Source organism: Macrobrachium nipponense, chromosome 32 (assembly GCF_015104395.2).
Source record: "Macrobrachium nipponense isolate FS-2020 chromosome 32, ASM1510439v2, whole genome shotgun sequence".
Taxonomy (NCBI): Eukaryota; Metazoa; Arthropoda; class Malacostraca; order Decapoda; family Palaemonidae; genus Macrobrachium; species Macrobrachium nipponense.
Window position 1 is genome coordinate 12773540 of NC_061094.1, and position 17507 is coordinate 12791046.

General features: G+C 41.4%; 1 protein-coding gene across 1 annotated transcript in view; it reads left to right on the forward strand.

Annotated features, from left to right (window-relative positions):
* Positions 1-13184, forward strand: part of LOC135207228 (coiled-coil domain-containing protein 103-like) — a 132000-nt gene extending 118816 nt beyond the window's left edge. The window contains 1 exon segment of the mRNA XM_064238857.1: positions 12525-13184. Within this exon segment, the coding sequence (XP_064094927.1) occupies positions 12525-12687 (163 nt within the window). The 3' untranslated portion in view covers positions 12688-13184.
* The last annotated feature ends 4323 nt before the right edge of the window (positions 13185-17507 follow it).

Sequence of the window (17507 nt, forward strand, 5' to 3'; positions counted from 1 at the left end):
ACACTCCTTCGGAGCCTTCTCCAGAGCCTCCTCAAGCGATAACTCCTGCGGCTCCAGACGTGTTTGTGGATCATCCTTCTACACCTCCCGCGCCTTCTACGTCGGTGGATCCTCAACCTTCGGTGTTTGAACAGATGAATGCCAAGTTAGGCAGTATCTTGGAGCTTTTTGGCAAGTCTCTTTCGTCCCCGAATGCGCTCCCGACCGCCTTACATCTTCCGCAGACTACTGTGCAGTCCTCTTCGCAGGCTCATTTGCAGTCGCCTCTTCAGGCTCAGACTCTCCATGTGACTCCTCTTCAGACGCCACTTCAGGCGCCTGGTCGGACTCCTTTCCTGACTCCGTCTATGGGCCACGTCAGGCTCTCGCTCGAGCGCCACCTCAGCCGCCAGCTCAGCCGCCAACGCAGCGCCAGCTCAGCCGCCCGGATTTGTCTCAGTACAGGCTCAGACGTCTTCTGCTTTCTCACACCCTCCTCGGACGCATCAGGGTGTGACTTCGCCGAACAGGATTCCTCTTCCGATGGAATGTTCGCCAGTTTCGTCGAAGGAAGCTTCGGATTTGGAGGAAGAAGAAGGACTTACAGAAAAAGACAAGCATTTGTCGGGGTATAAACTCCTTTTACGATCCTTCGTTTGACAACTTTGGAGATTCTTTTGCGCCTTCCGTTCCAGTTTCTCCTAGTTCGCAGTGGAAAAAGGACAGTAAGCCTGACTCCTGTCCTCGTTCACGCATCTCGTCCTCTCGATTTCGGCTAAGAAGCTATCAAGAAAGTTAACGCTTGGCTTTTGGAGAAGAGGGAACAGGGGAGAAATGTTTTTTGTCTTCCCCCTTCGAGACTTTCGTCAAGGAGCCGTGTCTGGTATGACACTGGAGAAGTTTTTTCCCCTCCCTGGGTGTGACTGCCTCCGCTCAGGGAGACTTTTCTAGTCTCGTGGACTCTTGCCCGCAGAGCAGCCCTTAATACTGCTAAGAGTATTTTTTTCAACAAATGAACTGGAGCATCTTTGCAAGAGTGGTTTCCGTGTTTTCGAAGTTGTTAGCTTCCTGGATTGGGCCATTGCTTCGCGTGGCTGGTCCAGGAAAGTCAAGTCATTTGGACTTTCGGAGGCGCAGTTGAAGGATTTTGCCTCGGTACTGGATTGTATCGATAAAGGCATCTGTGATGGAGCTTCGGAGCTCGCTGCCATTTTCGCCTCTGGAGTGTTGAAGAAGAGACAGCTTTGGTGCTCCTTCTTGTCGAAAGGGGTTTCATCGAACCAGAAGTCTGCCTTGCTCTTCTCTCCTTTGGACAAGAAACACCTTTTTTCCGCAAGAGATTGTGAGCGAGATCGCTCAATCTTTAACACAGAAAGCGACCCAGGATCTTTTATCACAGTCAATGAAGAAGCCCAGGAAGATAGCTCCGGTTCTTTCTGCTTCTCGGAGTGCTCCCTCCACGGAAGCTCCTAAACCATTTTGAGGGAGAGCTCCCGTTCGATCTTTCTCCAGGTTTTGTGGGGAGAGGTAGAGCCTCTTCTAAAACCACTCCCCTCTCCTCCATCAAGAAGTAGGGCCCGTAGTCCTCCACACAGCAGTAGGAGCCAGATTACACCTTTTCTGGCAGACCTGGTTTCATCTCGGAGCGGATCCCTTGGACGGTCCAGGTCCTGAAGGAAGGATACACCATTCCGTTCATCAAGCACCCCCCTCTCACAGAATTTCCTGTGAAATTGTCAGCCTACTCGTAGAACTCCGAAAAATTTGCCGCCCTCCATCAAGAAGTTCTTGCCTTACTGGCAAAGAGGGCCATAGAGTTAGTGGACTCTCCGCAGGAACCAGGATTTTACAATCGCCTTTTCCTGGTAAAGAAGGCCACGGGGGGTTGGAGACCGGTGTTGGACTTCAGTGCCCTGAACGTCTTTGTCCTGAAGACGAAGTTTTCTATGGAAACGACCCAATCGGGTATTAGCAGCGCTTCATCCTGGAGATTGGATGGTTTCCATAGACCTTCGGGTCGCTTATTTTCATATTCCGATTCATTCGGAATCGAGAAGATTCCTGAGATTCGTGTTCCAGAGCCGCATTTATCAGTTCAGGGCCCTCTGCTTCGGCCCTGTCGACAGCTCCACAAGTGTTCACCAGAGTTCTGTCGTCAGTAGCAAAGTGGCTTCATCTAGACGGGACACGAATATCCATGTATCTAAACGATTGGCTTCTCAGGGCAAGGTCCAGACAGAAGTGTGTGGAGGACCTACAAAAGACTTTAAGGATGACGGAAAGCCTAGGTTTGTTAGTAAACAAGGAAAAGTCATGTCTCACTCCTTCTCAGGAGATAGTTTATTTTCAGGCTTTTCCGTCTCTCCAAAGGATCGACTCTTGCCTGAACAAAATAGACGAATTTCTCGTCAGACAAACTTGCTCGGCGAATCAGTGGATGAGCCTTTTAGGAACCTTGGCTTCAATAGAGCAATTTGTAAGTCTGGGCAGGGCTCAACATGAGACCACTTCAATTTTACTTGAAGCAGAAGTGGCAAAGGAAGAAGTTCCCAGACTCCTTCGTGTTCCCCATCTCAGAAGGAATCAAACAGGACCTACTTTGGTGGAAATCAGAAGGAAGGCTTGTCTCTATGCCAGTTGAGCCCCAACCTTACGCTTTTGTCAGACGCATCGGACAAAGGGTGGGGAGCTACTCTGGGGAGAAAGGAAGTGTCGGGACTTTGGCAGATTCATCAGAGAAGCTGGCACATAAATCTAAAAGAGTTGAAGGCGATTCATTTGGCTCTAATGCACTTCAAGAACAGAGGTAAGAGGGAAAGTAGTGCTGGTTCAAGCAGACAACACCACGGCTCTCTCTTACATCTAAAAACGGGGGGACACACTCTCTCTCTGTGCGAGGCGGCGGAGAGACCTACTCATTTGGGGCGAAAGAGAACAAGGTTGTCTGAGCACAAGATTTATTCAAGGCTCGAAGAATGTAAAGGCGGACATTCTCAGCAGGAGAGGACAAGTCCTCTCCACAGAGTGGACGTTACATCCTCAAATATGCAAGAAGCTTTGGGGGATTTGGGGATGTCCTCAGTTGAATCTCTTCGCCACAAACAAGACAGCTCGTCTACCACTGTATTGCTCCCCAGTTCCCACACGAGGAGGCGTTGTTTACAGTGGATGCCATGCTTCTGGACTGGTCAAATCTGGATCTGTATGCCTTTCCACCTTTCAAAATGCTAAGATTAGTTCTGGCAAAGTTTCAGAGGTCATCAGAAACGTCAGGATGACTCTGATAGCCCCCTTTTGGCCGGCCAGGGAATGGTTTCCGGATCTACTACTGCTGTTGACGGACTTTCCGAGAGTTACCGTTAAGGAAGGATCTACTCAGACAGCCCCACTTTCTGAGCTTCCATCACAACTTGTCCGCTCTTCGACTAGTCGCCTTCAGACTGTCGAGCATCTCCTCAGAAAGAGAGGATTTTCAAAGAGAGCTTCAAGGGCTATTGCTAGACCCAGAAGAGAATCCTCTGATCGAGTGTACCAAGCTAAGTGGGTCCAATTCAGAGCTTGGTGCAAAGAAGAAGGAATTTCGTCTTCTAAGACCTCTATAGCTCAGTTAGCTAACTTCCTTCTTTTTCTTTGTGAGAATAAGAAGCTTTCTACCCAGACGATTAGGGGTTATAGAGCTATGTTGTCTTCTGTGTTCAGACATCGAGGATTAGACATTTCTAATAATCAAGACCTCTCAGACCTGATGCGTTCCTTTGATACGACCAAGACAAAGGAGTCAAGAACAGTAGCTTGGAACCTGGATGTAGTTCTCAAATGGCTGATGTCAGATAGATTCGAACCAAAAAAGATCTCCTCTAGTTCTTTTAGAGATCTGACCAGGAAGACCCCCTTTTTCTTTGTGCTTTAGCATCAGCTAGAAGAATCAGTGAGCTGCATGCTATTGATAAGAGAGTTGGATTCGCTAAGGGCAATGCCATTTGCTCATCAATGCTGGGGTTTTTGGCTAAGAATGAAAATCCCTCACGTCCTTGGCCTCGTTCTTTCTCTATAAAGAACATTTCGGAGTTAGTGGGGCCTAATGTGCCTGAATGTCTTCTCTGTCCAGTGAGAGCACTTAGACATTATGTGCAAAGGACCAAAGGTATAAGAGGTAAGAGTGATAACCTGTGGTGTTCAGTGAAGATCCTTCTCGTCCTCTTTCTAAAAATGCGCTCTCCTTCTTTTTAAGGAATTTGATTTCTGAGGCACACAGACAATGTCAGGACTCAGATATCAAAGTGTTTAAAGTCAAAGCTCATGAAATTAGAGCAGTGTCTACGTCTATGGCCTTTAGACGTAATCTGTCTTGAAAGACATTATTAAATCTACATATTGGAGAAGCAATTCTGTCTTCGCATCTCATTATCTGACAGATTTGCAAACCACATATGAAAATTGCAGTACATTGGGGCCATTCATTGTGACTGACACAGTATTGAGTGAGGGAGAGAAGGATGTATCCCATCCTCACTAACTTTTCTCCTTGATTATGTTTTTTGTATTTTAAGGTTGTCTGAAGATACAGGGAGTTTTTTGAGTATCTTTCAGTCTTTTAATGTTTGGTGTATTTCTTAAACGGTTGTGGTGATCCCTCGTTTTTCATTGTATTTTGTGTGATTTGTACTGCGCCCTGAGCAGGGGCATTATAGTCTTGTCCGTTACGGTCACGTCCTCAACGGCAAGTACTTATTATTGTGTCCGACGCACGGATCCATATATCCTGTCGGTACAATAAAGGCCAGCAGACTACAGAGGCAGTAACCACTGAGTCAGCGGTCTTTAAAGGTATGGAACCTATATCTTCGGATAATTCCAACAGTTGTTATTTTAGCTGCCATTGTCCCACCACCTAAATGTGTCAATCAGCTATATGTAACCACCGGGTAAGTTATATAAGTGAAAATGACATTTTTATAATAATATAAAGTTTCACTTATACTTACCCGGTGGTTACATAACGAAGCCCGCCCTCCTCCCCTCATATGGACAGGTAGGCATGAAACTTCTGATTTATGGTTGGAATGGTTCCCGGTACCCGGTAGAGGGCGGGAGTAGAGGGATCACCTGTCAAACCATTAGCGCTACCACGAATTTCAAATTCTGCTGTGACGTCAGGAGACGACAGCTATATGTAACCACCGGGTAGTATAAGTGAAACTTTATATTATTATAAAAATGTCATTTTTCTGTCGTGTGTAACTGCACTCACCTTCTTGCAGACTTTGTATGCTTTCGAACGCTCAGCGCTAGGTGCCGCTGGCCAAGCGCTTGACGACTTAAGTACCTTTGGCACCAACAGACAGATCTCATGCTCCCAAGTGCCCTGTGTTCCTTCAGTTGAATGCCCAGTGCCTGCAGTTACCACCCAACTTCTGCCACTGTTCGTTCAGCTCAGTCTGCTGAGCGTCTAGTGCTTGGTGCAGAGAGCCCAGCGCCCCTACCAGAGCACCCAGCACCCTCTGGCTTCTTCAATGCAAGAGGAGTTTGCTTTGGCCTCGTTACATGTCAACTCTTGAGAATTATGAGTTTATGAAGAAGTCTTCTGCTGCTGCAGGACTGAAGGACATGGACTTGCCTCCAATTTCATCAGAAGAGGAGGAAGAGACCATACAGGAGTTTACTCCTTCGACAGCTTACTCATCTTTACTGGTGTTTCTTCTGGAGTCATACCCAGACTACTTCACACCTGCTGTTCCGTCCTCTCCTTCCTCCACCCTTTCGATGAGGAAACGTACTTCAGAAGCCTCTAGGCTGCCTAAGCTGGTCCTTTTCTCGTCTTCCAAGAAGTTTTTTCGTAGGTGAGTTATTAGCTTCTAGTAGGGAGGAGGACAAAGCAGTTTTTTGTTGTTCCTCCCAGAAATTTAATTAAGATGAAGTCAAATTTCTTTGCTGCTAGAGAAACTCTCTCCTTGGAAGTTTCTACCTCCCCCTAGGGGACATCTCTGTGTTAGCGGACTTCTTAGAAGGACAACTTTTACGTCTCCAAAAGTTATGTTCTTCTCACCGAACTTGATCATCGTATTAATAATATTTTTAAGGTGTTCCAGATCTTTAGTTTTCTCGACTGGACTGTCCGAGCCTTGGATCCAAGATAGAAGATCCTCCAGCGATTGCCAAAGATGTCTCCTTTGACTTGCTATGCTCTGTCTTGTATGGACAGGGCAGTCAGAGACAGTTCCTTGGAACTGCCCTCCCTCTTTTCTTCGGGAGTTTTAAAGAAGAGAGAGCTTTGGTGCTCCTTTACTTCGAAAGGGGTTTTGACCATTCAGATGTTGGACTTTCAGAAGTCTATGACAAATTTGTAAACTCAGTTTAATAGATGCCCTATACAGACTCTGCCCTCAACTTCTGCCTCACCCCTGCAGACTCGGCCCTTTCAAGGGACAAAGCAGAAAACTCAAGCTAGACCGAGATCCAACCTGCGACCGCCTTCTAAGTCAATTAAAAAGTCCTCCTTTAAAATGTCACAGAAGTGAAAGTATAGTCTTCTGCACTCCTGTAAAAGCAAGACTCCATATACCTTTTGCAAGGAATGGGACTCAAGAGGAGTGGAACCCTGGGTAGTCGCAGTTCTCAGGGAAGGTTATGTGATCCTATTTACAAAAGCTCCTCCTTTGGTAACATCGTCGATCACCTTGATGACTTGCTCAAAAGGTACATCAAAGCTTGCGGCTCACTCTCAAGAAGTGAATTCGCTTCTCGTCAAGGGAGCAGTAGTAGAGGTGAGAGATACTCACTCAGGTTTCTACAACCGCATTTTGGAAAGAGCATGTTCCAGACTGAAGTCATCCCTCCTATATGACTCCATATGATTGTCTGGAGTTGAACAACTGGAGGCAACAGGCAAGTGGTCTTACTGTAGTGCACATCAGTGCTCTAGACAAACCAGATACTGCCCAGGGTTCTGCACAATCATTACATACAGATTATTGTGATCTCCTAAGTATCATACAGTGGGGACTTGTTATGGCTGAAGCCCATGCCTCCACACACACACAATACAGAGATCATGAACAAATTAAAACAAGAGGAGAGCACTGACTCAACTCCACATACCTCTGCTGACACATGAGGGAAAGAGTCCTGGCCAGTCCTAAAGTCTTGGAAGGGATATGGGGTTCTAATTATGCATAAGAGCCCCATGTCAGTCATGCCTATGAAAGCAAACGCTACCACTAACTATAGACAGTTACAGCACCCTCTGTGTCCAATTGGACTTTATGGAGAACTTGTTTGAATTCTTCTCATAGGAGGAAGGGGGAGCAGAAGAGGAGGGGCCACAGAAGATATGCACTTTGGTTTCTTTGCATTATTCTGCCCAAGGGTCTTGCCCTTCATTGCTAGTATTGTACTGTGGTGACCTGTTAAGCATGCACACATTGAATCCGGAGATCAGGTATGAGTTGAATGAGAGAGTAGTGCCAACTTTACAAATGCACAAGAGAAAGAGACCCGGCCATCCTAAAGTGGGAAAGAATAGGGAACTTGTGTTAACCCTGCCTATGGCAGACTTCCCGCATGCAAGTAAGCTAATACGTACCACCACTGACCTTCAGAACAGAAAGGCACTCGCTCAAAAGTCTGACAAGATGCCTTGTGAGAAGACTTCCTTGTCCTCTTCCTTCTATGGGAGGAGGAAGGAGCAGAAGACAAGGAGGAAGAGGCAGAATGTATGCACTTGTATTTTTTCACTTAACCCCCTCTTTGAATCGTACCTTTCGTGTCACCACTATTAGAGAGCATGTGCAGGTTGTCTTACCTCAAACATGTACCCCCTTGGACTGAGCCAGACAAGATGAAGCGGCTGGTTGCTTACCTTCATTTACATACCCCTCTCAGACTGAGGTAGAAGGGGCATAAAGTGAGGTAGGGCAGTCTGGGAGGAGAGAACCAGAGACTTGGTGGAACAACTCCCAAAGACAGTAGTAAATGCTCCTTAGCCTACCTCTTATTTTTCTTGCCAAACTTCTTTCACTGATGAATTGACCTGCTGGCACACTTCTCTAGAGGAAAATCAGGGCTGCAGGAACTATCCTTGTAGAAGGAACAAAAATATTTGGGATCCAGCCACCCATAAGGCAGTCCCTGGTTATAAGCGGGGATGCTGATTAGCAAAAACCGCCATTACTGAACCTCGCCTATTTATGGCACCATAATGGCGCTTATGGCACCTCTTTTAGGTATGTTATGCCTTATGGGGCTGATAACCGGAACTCGGTCTGTTATGATACCATAAATCGCCGATTTTATGGCACTAGGCGTGCGGCATATAACTGGATCACTGATAACCAGGGACTGCTTTACAGTGCGTCCTCGACTCACAGCACTTATTCGGTGCTGTCAAGTTACAGCGCCATTGACGGTGCTAATGGCAACAATAAGCATCAAGTTAATAGCGCTGTAACTTGATGCAACATCAAGTTAGGCACACTGCCATAAGCCGTGAGCGCTGTTAAAGTGCCGTTAATGGCGAAAAAACCGACTTACAGCGTAAAAACAAATTACAGTACAGCGCTGGAACAGATCCCCCACCTTAAGTTGAGGTTGCACTATCTGTAACAGGTTTTGAGTGATGGACGGACTAACTCATATGAGTATTATTACATTACACCATACGATTTGGTTGAATTTAGCGGGAAAGATGTTCACATCACTTCAATGATCCATAAATGACTACAGTGGTCCCCCCGTATTTGCAGGGGATGTGTACCAGACTCCCTCCCCGCAAATAGATAGAATCCGTGAATAGTTAGAGCCCCTATAAAAATGCTGAAAACAGCCTATTTTGTCAGTTGAAACTATATAAAAACCCACTAAAAATTTTTATACTTGGTTTTTTTAAGTTATATCACAAAAAGTGCATTTATAATGAAATTGATTAACCCTTTAACGCCGATTGGACTTATTAAACGTCGATATAAATTGTCTTGTCGGGTGCCGATTGGACGTATGGTACGTCGATAAAGTTGTTTTTTTTTTTAAAAAAAGTTTTTTTTTTTTTTAAATTCGCAGAAAAATACTTATAGGCCTACCAGGCGAAAACTTTTGAATTACGCGCCCTTGTGGGATGCTGGGAGCTCACGGATCAAGGTGTGTTTTGTTTACAAATCGTTACACAGGCGCGCAAGCGCGAATTCCTTTCTTATCGCACTAAAAAGTATCAGTGACACATCTCAGAAATTGTTTCGTCACTTTGACATAATTTTTGCATCATTTTAAATTAGCCGTTACATGGAGTATTATATATAAAAATGCGTGCAATTTTATGTAGAATACAACAAAAAAAAACTCATGATTGTAGCTTTTATCAGTTTTGAGATATTTTCATATAAATAACGATGTGCCAAAATTTCAAACTTTGGTCAACTTTGACTCTACCGAAATGGTCGAAAAACGCAATTGTAAGCTAAAACTCTTATATTCTAGTAATATTTAATCATTTACCTTCATTTTGCAACAAGTTGGAAGTCTCTAGCACAATATTTCGATTTATGGTGAATTTATGAAAAAAACTTTTTCCTTCGTCCGCGGGGTAACTCCTCCGAAAAAAATCATAAATTTTTTCGTGCGATTGTCGTAATGTTTTCACCATTTTAAATTAGCCGTTACATAAAGTTTTTATATATGAAAATGTGCGCAATTTCATGCACAATACAACTAAAACAACCATGGTTGTAGCTTTTATCAGTTTTGAAATATTTCATATAAATAATGATTGTTGGCCAAAATATCAACCTTCGGTCAACTTTGACTCTACCGAAATGGTCAAAAAACGCAGTTGTAAGCTAAAACTCTTATATTCTAGTAATATTCAATCATTTACCTTCATTTTGCAACAAATTGGAAGTCTCTAGCACAATATTTCGATTTATGGTGTATTTATGAAAAAAAAAAAACATTTTTCCTTACGTCCGCGTGGTAACTCTTCAAAAAAAATCAGAAATTTATTCGTCTGATTGTCGTAATGTTTGCACCATTTTAAATTAGCCGTTACATAAAGTTTTTATATATGAAAATGTGTGCAATTTCATGCAGAATACAAAAAAAAATAGTTGAAGGTTGTAGCTTTTCTCATTTTCGAAATATTTGCATATAAATCACGATAAATAGAGAAAACCACGTTCGGTCAAATTTGACTACTGAAATGGTCGAAAAACACAATTGTAAGCTAAACTCTTACAGTCTAGTAATATTCAGTCATTTATCTTCATTTTGAAACAAATTCGAAGTCTTTAGCACAATATTTAGATTTATGGTGAATTTAAAAAAAAAAAAAAAACTTTCCTTCCCTCCGCACACAGATTCCCCGCCGCAAATCTCCAAAATGCGTACGTCGCATTCTCGTAATATTTGCTCCATTTCATATTAGGTGTTTCATAGTTTTATATATGAAAATGTGCGCAATTTCATGTAGATAAAAAAAATTCGACATTCGGTCAATTGTTTAAACTCGTCCGAAATGGTCAAAACTGCAATTGTAAGCTAAAACTCTTACAGTATAGTAATATTCAATCATTTATCTTCATTTTGAAACAAATTGGAAGTCTATAGAACAATATTTAGATTTATGGTGAATTTTTGAAAAAACATTTTTTTACGTCCGCGCATTACGAATTCATGCATCATTTTGTGATAATATTTTCTCTGTGTTGCTTTGATCGTTTTACAATATGTTATATACCAAAATGATCGCAATTTAGTGTACAATACAATAAAATAAATTAACTTGTTAGCTTTAACCGTTTTGCTCATAGCGCGATTTGAATCAATATTATATGAAATTTTGTTTTGTTTTCGCGCTATCATATATCGCATTATTTATATGATAATGATAGTTTTTTTTAATTTCTGATGGTTGCATACTAAACTTCAGGCAATGACAAAGAAAGGAGCCAAAAATGTACTCTTAATCTTGAAAACTAAGCGCGCTGTGATTTTTGAAAAAAATATTTTTTCCGCTTTGGCGCTCACTCCGAGACCCCCTTAGCATACGGGAGATAATTTTTATTATACCCCTTTGGTGTTAAAGGGTTAAAAAGCCAGGAATTTCTGGATATTTCTCATAGAAAAATACCGCAAATAGATGAATTTCCACAAATAATGGGGGAAATGTTCTGAGAAAATCCGCAAATGCACGAGTCCGGGAATCCAAAGAACACGAGTACAGGGGTCCACTGTAATGGCAACTGTAGTAGCTCAGTACAGGACAGTGGGCAATCAGTATGCCTTGAAACTTGATGCTGGAATGTACTCCCTCTCTCTATCCCATGACATCTTTTTAAGTATTTGCTCATAAATATACCCAGGGATTGCTGTTGGTTTTAGTTCTTTTCTGATTGTGTGTCATTTATAATTGTAATTTTGCTAATACATGTATACCTCACAAAAAGTTACTGCATCTCCCTGTCTCAGTAAGTCTTGTAAATATTCTACAATAAATATGCTCAGAATTTGTAACTGATTTTAGTTCTAGCCTGTTATGATATTGTGTGAGCTATGATTATAATTTTACGAAATAAAACAAAAGAAATTATTAGAAAAAACATGTAAAACTTATTAAAATTTATGAGTGTCTCGGAAAAAACAACCTGCACAGGGTTGTAAATATTCACTGTCAAATTCCTATGGAAGGTATAGAACAATGTTTTGATTTTTTTTCTACAAGATGTGCATTTGCATATGCATATCTTCCTCTTTAATTAAGTGTTTTTTCTTAAATTGGCCAACCTTAAAGATTGCCCAGTCTAGGGTGTGCATAATATATATTTAGCCTGTCCCTTAATGGTTAAAGCAGCCACTGAAGTCCTTCATACTTCTGTTGTTCAATTTTTTTTTTTTTTACCATCCATTATGAGGACATGGCAACAAATACCAGACATACTACAGATGAAGAAACATTTTCAAACAACCAAACAGTAGAGAGCATGTTACTGTTTCAATGACATGTCCAGCTCACGCTGAGGAACACTCCAGCATACAAGGCAGCGGTTTGTATTTCCATAGGAAAAAACTACTTTTATGATACAAATGTATCAAGTCTGTATGACAAAGTCCCCATATCCTGACGCTGCACTTGTGCAAAGTCTGAAAACACAGGAAATAACTGAATTACCACTGCTGCCACCCTGCAGAGGTACATGGTTAAGTAGTTTTTTCCACTTGTTTTTGTGTCCAGCAGCTGATGACTGCAAGATTAAGACCCATGTATATGTACTAATAGGTTTGTATTAAAGAGTACATTTCAGTGTTAACAACTGAAACTTAGTATTTATATTTTTTTCTTTCTATTGGCTAGTAAGGCAGTCCCTGGTTCTCGTTGGGGGATCCATTCCTCGCCGATTACCAGGGGACTGCTTGTATTAATGTTAATTGGAATTGTTGTGCCAAGTAGCCCATTCTCAACAATTTTAGTAAATGGCATTGTAAAGGACAGCCATGTATCAATATTATATCTAATACAGTAGTATTTTGAAATGAAAGAGGTTTGTAAATTCACTTTACAGGTTTGCACTGAGTGTGACACTTGTTTGTGGAGAGGAGCGCTGGGCATGGGGACGGTTGTTGGAGAAACTACAGTTGGCTCTTTCAGAAAGGCCACAAGATCTAGCAGAATTGAATGTGACAGAATGGACTTTGGCACAACTCAAACTGAAGTTCAACCTCTAAAGTATTACATACAGGGAATTTCTGTACTTAGGATAAGGACTTGAACATTTCACTAGTTTATTTCAAGTATTAGATCTCACATTCATCAAAGATATAATTGTATTGCATGTTCGCTATAGCAGTAGCTGTATGTTGTAACTGTATTTATTGTTTAGTCTATTTATATCATACTGCAGTAGCTATAACATTTGGTTCATTACAGTTCAGGGTTCCATACTTTTAAGATTTATTGCCGGTATTAATTAGTATGTAAGAGTTCTCCAAAGGCAACTACTTCACCTTGTACTTTAAAACAGTATCATTTACCTTCATGCTCAATTTTTAGAGCATGAAAACAGAAATCAGGTCGATCAACTATTAGTTATAGTTTCCTGAGATAAAGTTCAATTACAGTATATTTTTGTTATGCATATTGGCTTTGTATGCAATTTATATGATATTGTGATATATGTGATTATATTACAGTGTAGTATCAGTTAAGAAATAGAATACAAGAGAAAATGAAATCTTGATTTAATTTTCCATATGCTGCTTATAAAAATGCCAGGGAATCCAAATGGAAGGTTCACTACATTTAGTGGAGGCTTATAACTGGCTATTTAAAATGCTCAAAAACCAGACCCCCTCTAAAAACATTTGTAACTGCTTATTTTAATAGTTCAAACTAAAAGGGAACAATGTACACTCATCACATTTTACCACCTCAGTGCAGTTGCTTATGCCCAGCTTAAAACAATTTCTTATCATACCGGATGCTTACTCACACTTTAGTACATTACTTTAAGTGCATGTGTACTGACCCATTTCATGTAAGCTCAGCTACTTAGCCTAGCAAAGACCTAATGTATGCAATGTGATCTTGTTAGGCATTGAAAGGTTTGGGAATGACACCCTTGGCAACACTGTTAACTGGAACAAAATGGGAGGCTGAACAGGAGTTGAATTTATATGACTTTCCCACTTTTCCTGACTAATATAAAATTTATTTTTTTTAAAATACCTCCCACTACAGGATTTAAAAAAAATAAGCCAAGTTGGCACATAATTCTGGAACTTCTGTGGCTTTCTGGAAAAAGTAAGACGAGTCTTGGCTCGTCCAAGAATTTCATAATTAGCTATCCAAAGTACATTTACAACAATTAATTCTCAAGCAAAACATTACAGTTAGGGACTCTTAAAATGATAAGTTTTTATTATGATGGACAGCCTATAGAGCAGGACAACACCTGGGGTGCTGCGGCAAACAACAAAAACAAAGCTATTACTGGAGTGACTACTGACAGGGCCACGTGGGAAAAAAGTTGACCAACTATTAGTTGTGGAGAGGAATCACGCAGAAAAAGGTTATCTCTGGAAGTAAGAAACGAAAGATTAACTCAAAGATATTGGGGATCACTTTATTGTTGCATGAGCAGTCATCTAACCCGTATGGTGACGGAAACAGTTTAACTTACCCAAATATAATGGGAGAACTTAAAAATATCCTCTGCAGACAAGTGTCTGTATAACCAATGCAGACTTTCACACACAATTAGATAATGGAACACAATATCCTAGTGTTCTTACCCCTGAAGTAGTTAAGATCCATCTTAGCTCTGAGATATGTTGCTCAGGAATGCCACCATGGTGGTTCCTTAGTCAAAGTGTTGGGGGGGGGGGATGCTCTATCATCATAAGACGTTCCCTCTGATGAGTAACATGCTGATGGACGTCTCCTCTGTTGGAGAGGCACGTTTCCTGGCCAGATCAAGGACTTCTCCCCTCTCTACAGTGCAATTACTTAGACAATACACAAGTTGGCAGTAGGATATTTAGAATATATCTGTGCTGAGCTTTTGTTGTAGGACTTCCCCTTGGGTTATCCTCTGTTTCTTCTGCCTACTTGGAAAGACCAATGCTAGACCTCTTCTCTTTGAAAGGAAGCTATGGGTCTTCTGTTCACAGTCCCGGGATTGTTCATTGGACAAGACGACTCCTTTATGCCTTCTGGGAATTCTCTGGGAGGCAGAACAATGCCACACCTACCTTCCTCGAATATTCCGAGGAAGTTACACAACTCCAATTCTGATGTGGACTTGGTTGTCCTGTATGCTCCATGGCCCGAGGCCAGACGCTTTTCAATATGAGCACCCAAACCTTTGGAGGAGGCTCACGAGTTCTTGAACAATTCGCGAGAGGAGATTTAAGGGCTACTCCTTTGTCAAGCTCCAAAGTCTTTGGTTAACCCTAGTAGTTCCTTAACCCCAAGCTGAGCAGTCGAGAGAGATTCCTCCCTAGCACAACCTTCTTCGCCAGTTTCTTGTGGAGAAATGCCTCCAATCACTAAGATTTTTATCTATTTATGTGTTTATAGTCAATCCAGTATCTCTTACGAGAGATCTTTCCTGTGAAACAGCGACTCACATGCAGTTTTCCTTTTGACCTAGGCTTCCATGGAAGGGTTGGAAAGCTTCAGGTTTCCATCAGGCACTGCGTAGTTATCTGAACATCTTGTCTCCTACAGGTGTGATGTCATAGACTTTGTGTTAATGCAGGCCAGGTTAAGAAGGTGTCCACCTTTTCAGTTGTCTACGCGAGGTGTTTAGACAAGCAGACTCCTCACTGTCAAGTTCTCCCACAGATTGGGTTCATGCAGAGGCACATAACACCAGAAGAATATGTTTCTCCCTGGCATTTTAAAGTACTTATCTGTTCATAGGTTGTGAATGCTGGTTTATGCCTACCTCAAACCACTCGCTTTCTTCTGCATGAAGAACGTTGCCCACAGGTCCTTAGACATGTTTTCCTAGGGTCCAGTGGTGGCTGTTCAACAAATGCCCTGGCAGGACAGTTTTGTATCTTGCCTAAGATGATTGTGTGGAGTAGGGAATGAGGGAGTTGACTGGCCTCTTTTCTTTCCCTTATCTCCTTTCTTCATTCCTGCAGGCAGTTTGAAGAATAGACACATCATACACTGGAACTGGCTTGATGCAGGTGAGCATTACAGGCATACTGTTACAGCACTTTTCATGTTCCATGCAACATGCTAATATGCTTCTCAGTAGCTAGACTCCTCTCTCCAGGAAGGGAGTGAGGAGTGGTGGCAAACCCATTTCGTGTGGAAGACATGGTTTGTTGACTGAACAGATATAGTTCTTTTGGACTTGCATAAATGCAATGAATCTGGTCATGTTTCATTGTATTAGAACCCAGTGGACTGAGTGTTAGATATCCAAATATCCAACATCTCAAAGGCTGAGGTCTTCTTCTTTAGCAATCTCATTTCCAAGAATGATCGGATGTGCTGAACCCCCAGTCGGTTCAGGATTCTCATACCTCCCTCCAAGTATGAGTCCATCCTATTGTCAAGACCGAAGGTTTGTTCCGTGTATGAACAAATGACAATTTTTAATCAATTAGTATTTTTCATAGCTAACGAACTTGAGGTCTTAACGTTGACTGCCTACCTCTAGCCACCCTTCATACTTTTCATCCTGGGTTGGAAGAAAGTGATGCATCACTGGATTCAATGTGCACTCTTTCAACGGTGCTTTCATCTCAGTTACGCATCAGATGCCAGATGCCAGATTCCTTTGCATTTACAATCTGATTGTTTTTAACTGGTTTCTAGCTGGGGCTAAAAGATTTTTCTTATTGTTAAGACCTCAGCTTTGCAACATATGAAAAAAATAAATTACTTAAAAATTTTTGTCAATTTTTGTTATACCTAACAACCATGGAAGATCTCTCCAATGAACACAACTTCAAGAGGGAAGCCTGCATTTTCCACAGAAATTTTAAAAGCCCCACAGTAGCAAAAGTATTGCATTTCTTGTGCTGGTGTTGATCTGAGTTTAAGGACCACACCAGAAACTGTGATGAAGTGTTCTCTCCCAATCTTTGAACACCTGAATCATAAGTCCCATATTCTCTGAGTTGTTCCTACTCACAGTGAACTTCACCAACCCACTGCTTTCTTTGTCTTTTGAACAGTTTGGAGGAATGTCTCTGGTAAAAGCTAACTTGGCAGACTCAGTGACTTCTTACACAACCATCAAACTTATTGCCCTTAATTAAAAATTTTAAGTAAAGAAATTTTAGTAATAAGCTAATCAGTTATTCAGGACTGCCTAAACTATGTTACTTTGCAACTTGATTTCCAAACTTTTATCATTATATTTTACAGGTTCAAAACTTGGAGAACTTATAAAATGACAAATTTTCTAAGACAATTTGTATTTTTCATAGCTATAAACCTGAGGTCTTAACAATAGGATAATTTTCTAGCAACTGGCTGGATCCGGTTAAACAATCGGAGATTGAAAAGCAAGGAATCTGTGAAATCTGGCAACACGTGCATATATCAGCTGAAAACTTTATTTACAACACATCATATATGCAACTGAACACAAGGGGACTTGAGAGTCACAACTTTCAAAGTGTTTTTTCAAGTTTTCAGGTGACATCAATTAATAGGTAACCAACATCTCAGCTAATGTCAGCCAAAACAAGATCAAGAAAACTTGTTAAAATGGCAGCTGATTTTATTTTCATTGAACTATTGTTTTTGAATAGTTTAGCAGCATCAATTTCTTGTAAATAATTAACATAAAAGAGGTATGAAGAATTAATTTATTTCATGGCATTGTATTCTCAAAGTCAAACAAGTGACGACTGGCATAAGTAATGGTAAATGGAGGCCAAAATGGATTCTAAAAGGTACCAGGGACCTTAGCCCAACATAGCAAAAAAAAAAAAATAGAGAAATTGAAAGTAATTGGTAAGTGTACAGGATTAAGATTCTGGGAACTTATTGCGTGCTGAAAGCTTAAAAGAGGAAT